At 35.5% G+C, this 8,880-nt stretch overlaps 1 protein-coding gene across 1 annotated transcript; it reads left to right on the top strand.

The window, feature by feature from the left end:
- Nucleotides 1-1,383: 1,383 nt before the first annotated feature.
- LOC127097265 (transcription factor SPATULA) lies at nucleotides 1,384-3,592 on the top strand. Its single transcript, XM_051035768.1, has 6 exons — nucleotides 1,384-1,691; nucleotides 1,958-2,059; nucleotides 2,191-2,256; nucleotides 2,407-2,472; nucleotides 2,893-3,165; nucleotides 3,244-3,592. The coding sequence occupies exons 1-6, from the start codon at nucleotides 1,491-1,493 to the stop codon at nucleotides 3,319-3,321; spliced, it is 786 nt and encodes a 261-aa protein (XP_050891725.1). The 5' UTR covers nucleotides 1,384-1,490; the 3' UTR covers nucleotides 3,322-3,592.
- The last annotated feature ends 5,288 nt before the right edge of the window (nucleotides 3,593-8,880 follow it).

The following is an 8,880-nucleotide window of genomic DNA, read 5'->3' as shown; positions in this document are numbered from 1 at the left end:
AGACTAGAGGTTTTTCATGAACAAAAAACGACCTTCTCCACCTAAGATCTCAAGTAACCCTCTCATCTTCCCACCTACCTCTCTCTCTCTCTCACATAGTCATCTTAAAATTGAAAAATTATTAAAAGCTTTTGAAACTTTATTTTGAGGGGAAGATTTTTAGGAAACATGATTCTCTAACTTTTCATCATCTACCTTTGGTGACTTTAGACATTTTCATAAGAAAGAAAGTGATAAAAACAAGAAAAGGGAGGGACACATGATAAGTGAGAGTATATAATAAGAGAGATATAAGGAAACACGATGAGTGAGAGTATGTGATAAGAGAGAGATAGAGGGAAGTTCCCTCCTTAAAGTTAGAGGCTCCTTACCCATTTTAAATATAGAGATCCACCTAAAAGGAGGATTGAAAAAACATATCTCATAACCTAATCATTCTCAAACAACAATAGTACGAGTGAATGGGAAAATAGAAAACGAAAACGAATATATGATTAGAAAAAAATTTGTAGGAAGGAATCCAAACTCCAAAAATAATTGAGTCTCATTTTCTATTTATAAAAATATTTTTTATTTTTTAAATTGTGTATTAATCTTACTTGGTAATAGTGAGATATCAGAAATTTAAAATAAATAATTATGTGTACTTTTTATAACAATAAAATATTAAATTGTCATTTTCATTATTTATAAAAAGCAAAGTCTCTTGATATTATTTTATTTTTTTTAAATTATGATAGTTCATTCTAATTGTCTTTCAGATATTATTATTAATAAATTAAAATATAAAAAATAAAAAATAGTAGATATCTTAAAAAATGTTAGATCAGAGAAAAATCAAAGGCCTATTTGTTATCGCTTTATAAAAAAATATAAGATATTTTTGTTAAAAGTAACAGAAAATATTTATTAAAGAAAAATATTCAAATAAAAATTATATTAAATGGCTTCTCATATATAAATATTTTATATTTATCCTACAACTTTTCTCGATAATACACATTTAACCAATTATAAAAAAAGTTATTTTGATTGTTTTTTTTTTATAAAAATCATTTGAAAAATTATTATTTTCTTATTATTTTAAAATATGCAATTATGAGTATATAAATTTATTAATATCAAAATTATTTTTTAAAATTATTAAATCAAAATAAATTATATATATTTAATCAAATTTATTTCAAAAATATTAAACTAAAATAATTTACAAAAACATTCATGCAAATTCGAATCCTTAATATTTCACATAAAAACTTTAATAAAAAAACTATCTATAACAAAGAGTTAAGTCTAATTTAAAAAATAATGAAAAGATTTAAGAACATAGTAGAAACAAAAGAATACCAATTTAAAACGTTAATCCCGCTTCCACAACACAAACGTCATCCCTTTCTCCTGTTTTCCATTTCTAACCAGCTGCTCATCATATATATCAGCACACAAACATCTCTCTCTCTCTCTCTCTTCAAACTTCTTTGATAATATTAATGGCTGATTCTTCTGATGATTTGCACCAAACTCACCCATCACCTTTGGTTCCTCCTGATCCTCAAGATTTCTCCAATTTATTCAACCATCTCATGGATCCTTCTTCTTCTTCCTCTTTCAATTTCTCTCATCCATTTCCCAACTCTTCCACAACCATCCCTTACCCTCCTAATCATTTCACTTCTTCTTCATCACCTCAGGTATTTTTTGTTGTCCTCCTATATATTTACAAATTCTCATCAATATTATAAAAAAATCAATTTTTAAATTATTGAATAACTCATATATATTGGTATTTTTTTATAATATAGTTTTTGTTTCATAGCTTAAGAAAACTCTAAAATAGTTTTTTAGAAGATCTTATCTTATGATACTTTTTATTTTTCAAATTCAAAATATCATTTTGGGATTGCTTTATGTTACTTTCTTCAAATTTAGTTGATGGGTTTTCTTTTTGAGTTTGAAGAATGATGATGCTTCAGAGTTGCCATCATCAAAAGCTACCCCACCATCACGTTCTTCATCAAAGAGAAGCAGAGCTGCAGAGTTTCATAATTTATCTGAAAAGGTTCCATTTTTTTTACCCTTCAATTTTTTTATTTTTCTATGATTTTTTATTTATTTTGAATTTTATTGAATGATTTTATTTTTCTATGAATTTTTTATTTTTTATTTATTTTGAATTTATTGAATGGGTAGAGAAGGAGGAGTAAGATTAATGAGAAATTGAAAGCTTTGCAGAATTTAATTCCGAATTCTAATAAGGTATATGTCTATTTTAAAGCATCTATCCCTTTTAAATTTTATCTATTATTTTAATTTATCTTACAAAATATTATTTATTTTGTTTTTTTGTGGCTTTTTTGTTTTCTTCTTCATCTTGATGATTGTTTTTTTTTTGTTTGTTTTTAATAGACAGACAAAGCTTCAATGCTTGATGAAGCTATAGAATATTTAAAGCAGCTTCAACTTCAAGTGCAAGTGAGTTTTCTTTCACTTAAGATGAACTATGAAACTCTAAAACATGTTCAATAAGCAACGAGAATATATATTAATAATGTTGATCAACCTTGACTTGGCATGTGATTAAGGATTTCTTCAACATAAGTTTGATTTAGCCTTGAATCCGATAAATCAAAATGAGTGAAGTTCTAATAACTAGCTTATGATTTTCACGTAAAAATAACATTGGAATGTGGTAGTAATGCTGGAAACGTCATACCAATCAGACAAACACTAAGTGTCTGACTGGAATGACGTTTCCAGCTACAAAAATGCATCCCAATTTTTGAATTTGTTTTCTCTACGAGTGTTTCTTGAGAATTTTATTCAAACTGTCTATTGGTCCATTATTCCATCATGGACTAATTGTTACTTTAGTGTTTGTGATCATTTCTGCAGATGTTAATGATAAGAAATGGTTATAGCCTGCATCCGGTGTCTCTATCAGGAGGATCGCGACCTACGATGTTTTCTCAAACGGATTTATTCAATCTTGATGAGGGTAATATTGGATTTCACAATTCTGTCAACACAATTGCCTCATCTGCAAATGATGAATGTTTTGCGCCGCCTAGTTTTAGTTTTCCAGAACAAGGCAGCATCTCGAATCAAACTGTCGCGGCAAGTATAGCTAATTTCGACCCCTCATCAAGTTTTCAACCCTCTATTAAGGTTCATTTTGGATGCTTTATAATCTTCATTTATTAGTTTATTATTGAAGCTAACAACTCTTATTTGTGCTCTATGAAGGATGCTTTCTGCAACAACATGCCACAGCTGATTTTGGATTCAACAAGGACTGAAAAAACTCCTCCTGATATGTCTTAAACAGCTTCAATTCATCAGAGAGATAGAGAATTTTTTAGACTACATACTATTTTGCAAAAGGGAAGTAGCTTTTGTTAAGACATCATGATACGGTTGAACTCAAATTTGATAATCTATTAGGTTATTTATTGTATAATTGATGACCGTTCGATGAAATTCTTGTGTAGTAGACAACTGCACTAGAATGCAATGTAATAATAATACTTATAGTATTTTATAACTTCATCGATTAACAAAAGGAAGATAATGAACATTCTGCGACATGTTAACACATTTGATCTTTGACGGTGGCGTTTTTTCACTTAGAAGTAAAATCATGTGTTATTTGAAATAATGTTACCACATTTGATCTTTGACATGTAAGAGTTCTTAAAAGAAAAAATGTTTCATAAGGGTTTGAAGGAAAAACTATTTTCATTTACTCTTTTGTACATTGTGTGCTTTATTTCAATACAATATTATGTTATTTTTATAAAGTAAGAACCTGATAACAGTAAGGATTCCTTTTATTTGACCATGTATTCTAATAACAACAAAAGTACTCAAACTTTATCTCATCATTCAAAGTCTTAGTGTTAAAGGAAATAAAATCACTAATTAATGTGATCAACAATTTTCATTTATAAATATAAAATTATAATATTATTATTATAATTGTATCTCTCAGATAGTTCATTACGATTGAGCATTGTCCTCAACTATGTCTATATAACAAGCCGTTTGTACAAATTACCTTTCTATATATTTGTTTATGGTATCAGAGCACGATTAAGGTGCCTACCCAACCTAAACCCTTCCGCAATAAAATAAAAATCAGAATACCAAATAGGTGACAACAACAATGGTATGGTTGAAATACTAGAGAAATCAGAAGAGACAAAAAAAGGCTACAAAGGGGATGCAAACATCATTGCATGATCCTTTGATCCTGCACCATTCTAACACACCAGTAATCAGGCTAGTTAAAATACCTTTGAATGGACGTAACTACGGTGAATGGAGTTGCTCAATGCGCCTCAGCCTCAATGCTAAGAACAAACTCAGCTTAATCGACAAAATCGTGAAAGCGCCATCGACAGCTGATCCGAGATTCCCTTTGTGGCAGTGTTGCAACAATTTGGTTTTAACATGGATCCTTCACTCTATTGAACCAGACATAACTCGCAGCGTAATCTTCTCAGATACGGCAGCGAAAATTTGAAATGGTCTACATGACAAATTCTCTCAAGGAGACGACTCCAAAATCTACAAAATTCAACAGGAAATTTCTGAATGTCGTAAATTGTTACGTACCAACGCAGTACACAATAGAATAGTAATAATAATAACAGTATTTAAGAGAAAGAGCTTTATTATATGGTTGTGTAAAGGAGCAAGGTACAGAAGAATGAATTACAGATCCCTAGATCTGTAATCAATAGAGAGTCAGTACTCTCTACCCTCACTGCACTAACAGACAGAATGCAAAGATGCCCCCTCATTCCCTCTCTCACTCCTTATAACTAGGAAAGGAAATGTTGTGATGCTCTCTCCCAACGTCACCTCATTTCTAACAACCTTAGCCACTATTTCCCAATCTGCCCTTTCTTCTAGAATAAACCAATAACGGCTTGGCCCCACTAGTTGCTGAGTGAACTAATTGCTGATGTGGTGCTTCCTCATTTGTTTGGGTTCTATCAATACCTCCTCCATCAAAATGGACCTTGTCCTCAAGGTCAAATTTCGGAAACTGACTTCTAATCATTAATTCCTCCTCCCAAGTAGCTTCCTCCATAGTCTTGCCCTTCCAATGAATTAGTAACTGTTTCACCTCTTCCCCATGCTGCTTCACCTTCCGGGTAGCAAGTACAGCTTCAGGTTCATAAACCTCTACGTGTTCTTCCAACAGGTCTGGGAGTTCTGTGTCTTCTTGGTAATTTCCCACTGCCTTCTTCAATAAGGAAACATGGAAAACAGGGTGCACTCTAGATCCTTCAGGTAATTTGAGTTTGTAAGCCACTGCTCCTATTCTTTCTATTATTGGGTAAGGGCCATAATACTTGGCAGCTAATTTAGCATTAATTCTGGTAACTACAGATTGCTGCCGGTGGGCTCTAAGCTTGACAAACACCCATTCCCCACACATAAAACTTCTGTCACTTCTCTTCTTGTCTGCCTGACTCTTCATTCTCTCTTGTGCCTTCACTAACTGAATTTTTAATTGTTTCAGAGCTTCATCTCTGTCCATCAAGTCCCGCTGCACACTGGCCACTCTAGTTTCTCCTTGCACCCATCTTGTCAGCCGAGGTGGAAGTCTTTCATACACCACCTCAAATGGTGTCTTACCTGTTGAGGCATGGTAAGTAGTGTTATACCAGTACTCAGCCCAATGAATCCACGTCACCCAAGTCCTTGGTTGATCAGCTACAAAACATCTCAGATAAGTTTCCAGACATCTGTTTACCACTTCTGTTTGGCCATCAGATTTTGGATGATAGGCTGTACTCATCTTGAGTTTGGTTCCTTGCAACTTGAATATTTCCTTCCAGAAGTTACTCATGAAGATAGGGTCCCTGTCACTTACTATTGATAAAGGAAGGCCATGTAATTTGATTATTTCCTTGCAAAAAATTTCTGCTATACTTCGGGCTGTATAGGGATGTTTCAGGGGTATAAAGTGTGCATATTTAGATAATCTATCCACTACTACCAATATAGCTTCAAACTGTTTGGACTTAGGCAAGCCTGTGATGAAGTCTAAGGATATATCCTCCCATATCTGTTCTGGAATAGGGAGTGGTTGCAGCAACCCACCTGGAGATGATGCCATGTATTTTTGTCTTTGACATATATCACATTGTCTAACAAATTCTTGTATAGTGTTTTTCATACCTACCCAATATATATTTGCAGCCATTCTCCTATATGTTTTGTAGAATCCTGAGTGCCCTCCTTGTGGTGTAGAATGAAACTCTTGTAATAGAGTAGGAATGAGTTGAGATTTGTTGGAAATTACCAACCTGTCTTCATAAAAAAGAACCCCTTGTCTATAACTGTACCCAAGCCAAGATGAAGGATCTTGTTGAATCTCTGCAATGATCCTTTGTAATTTCTCATCTTCTTGCACCTCTGCTTTGATTTGTTCTCCTTGTGCCCAAGTCACCATAGAGTTCATAGTATTCAATTCACGGCCTTCATGCACCCTAGACAGTGCATCAGCACCCTTGTTGAGCTTGCCCTGTTTATAAATAATCTCGAAATCATAACCCATCAGCTTTGCAGCCCAATTTTGCTGTTCTGCAGTGACTATTTTTTGCTGCATTAGTTGTTTGAGGCTTCTTTGATCCGTCGAAACTACAAACTTCCTTCCTAACAAGTATGGCCTCCAATGTTGGATTGCCAACACTACAGCCATTAGCTCCTTCTCATATGCGGACTTAGATAAATTTCTGATTCCCAAAGCCTTGCTAAAGTAAGCCACCGGTTTTTTGTCTTGCATCAGAATAGCCCCTATGCCCGTACCTGAGGCATCACATTCAATAACAAATTCTTTTGAAAAATCTGGTAAGGCTAACACTGGTGCTGTTGTAAGCCTCTGCTTCAATGTGTCGAACGCTGCTTGAGCCTTCTCGTTCCATTTAAAACCATCTTTCTTAGTTAATTCTGTTAAAGGTTTGGCAATTTTTCCATAATCCCTGATGAACTTCCGATAATAACCTGTCAGCCCCAAAAACCCTCTAACTCCTTTAACATTCTTGGGTTGAGGCCACTGAAGCACACCAACCACTTTATTAGGGTCAACAGCTACTCCATTCCCTGTGATTACATGCCCCAAATACTCCACTGACTGTTGGCCAAAACTGCACTTCTTCTTATTTACCACCAAACTATGAGCAGATAACAACTCCAATACCTCTTTAAGATGCTTCATATGAGTTCCCCAGTCTTGGCTATAGATAAAAATGTCGTCAAAAAACACCAATACACTCTTTCGGAGCAGTGATCTAAACACGTCGTTCATGAGGTTTTGGAACGTCGAAGGGGAATTGGTAAGCCCGAACGGCATTACAAGGAACTCATAGTGTCCTTCATGAGTCCTGAATGCAGTCTTCTCAACATCAGAATCCTTCACCCTTACTTGGTGGTAGCCCGACTTAAGATCCAGCTTGGTAAAGAATTTCGCACCATGTAACTCGTCTAATAATTCTTCAATGACAGGGATAGGGAATTTGTCGGGAATGGTTACCTTATTAAGTGCTCCGTAATCAATGCACATCCTCCATGTGTTGTCCTTCTTTTTTACCAAGATAACGGGACTAGAGAATGAACTCGTACTGTGACGAATTATCCCGACAGCCAGCATCTCTTTAACTTGCCTTTCAATCTCATTTTTATGGTGATGGGGGTAGCGGTAAGGACGAACATTTACTGCTCCATGTCCGCCGATGAGATTGATAGCGTGCTCCTTCTTCCGTCTGGGTGGTAGGCTCGAAGGCGTTTGGAAAATGTGAGCGTACTTACCTAACACCTCCTCCAACTCCCGGTGTTGGTGTTCCGACAACACAAATTCGCAAGTTGTTTGGAAAATGTTCGCGTACTCACCCGACACCCACTCCAACTCTGGGTTTGGGCTTTCGGACCTAACGAATTCACAAACCACCTTAGGCTCAACCCCCTCAATTCTCCACACCTCTCCATCTTTCTTGGACCTGGGTTTCTCTAAAATACTTTGCAGTGCAATCAATGGCTTTTTGCACCCCTCTTTGTTTCCAAGTGTTATCCACTTCCCTTGTTCCCAAAAACTCATAGTGTGTTGCTTCCAATTAATAATAGTATCACCCAAAGTTTTTAACCATTCAACGCCCAACACCACGTCAATACCCCCTAATTCAAACAATTGCAGATTCGGCTTTATTTTGTAACTTCCAATGTACATTTCCAGCTCTTTGCACCTCCCCTGTGCTTCTATTTGGACCTCATTCCCTAGTTTAACCTTCATTTGTGGAGTTTGTTCAATGGGCCAATCCATGTGGTGTACTAAACTTTGTGAAATAAAGTTGTGGGATGCCCCACTATCCACCAAAATTAATACTTCTACCCCCATGATTGTTCCTTGAAACTTCATGGTTTGATGATTTTCATGGGCTATATGATGTAAATCCAATATGCTCATCTCTCCGTTCTCCTCATCCTCCTCTTCACCTACCTCCACAGCCAACACCTTGGCTTCTCCATCCTCCTCACATTCATCATCCACCACTAACACTCTAAGGTGTTTGTCTGGACATTGATGGGTAGGACCAAAAGGTCCTTTACATTTGAAACATAATCCTTTTTTTTTCTATCCATAAGTTCATTGTAAGAGAGGTGTGTAAACCCTCTATCACGAGGCCCAACACGCCTCCTATCACCTTGGGCCTGCCTGTCATTGTTTGACCCATTCCTCATATTGCCACTTGCACCCCCTTCTCTATTTTTTACCATAACCCAATCTGACCCTCCTTTGCTTCCAACCTGTGACCCAACTCGGTAAGGCCCATTTTTTGGCCCACGGTTGAGTCCAACTCCACTCTTCCCTTT

This window comes from Lathyrus oleraceus, chromosome 6, assembly GCF_024323335.1.
Source record: "Lathyrus oleraceus cultivar Zhongwan6 chromosome 6, CAAS_Psat_ZW6_1.0, whole genome shotgun sequence".
In the NCBI taxonomy this organism is placed as follows: Eukaryota; Viridiplantae; Streptophyta; class Magnoliopsida; order Fabales; family Fabaceae; genus Lathyrus; species Lathyrus oleraceus.
This window is presented reverse-complemented; position numbering and strand designations above follow the sequence as displayed.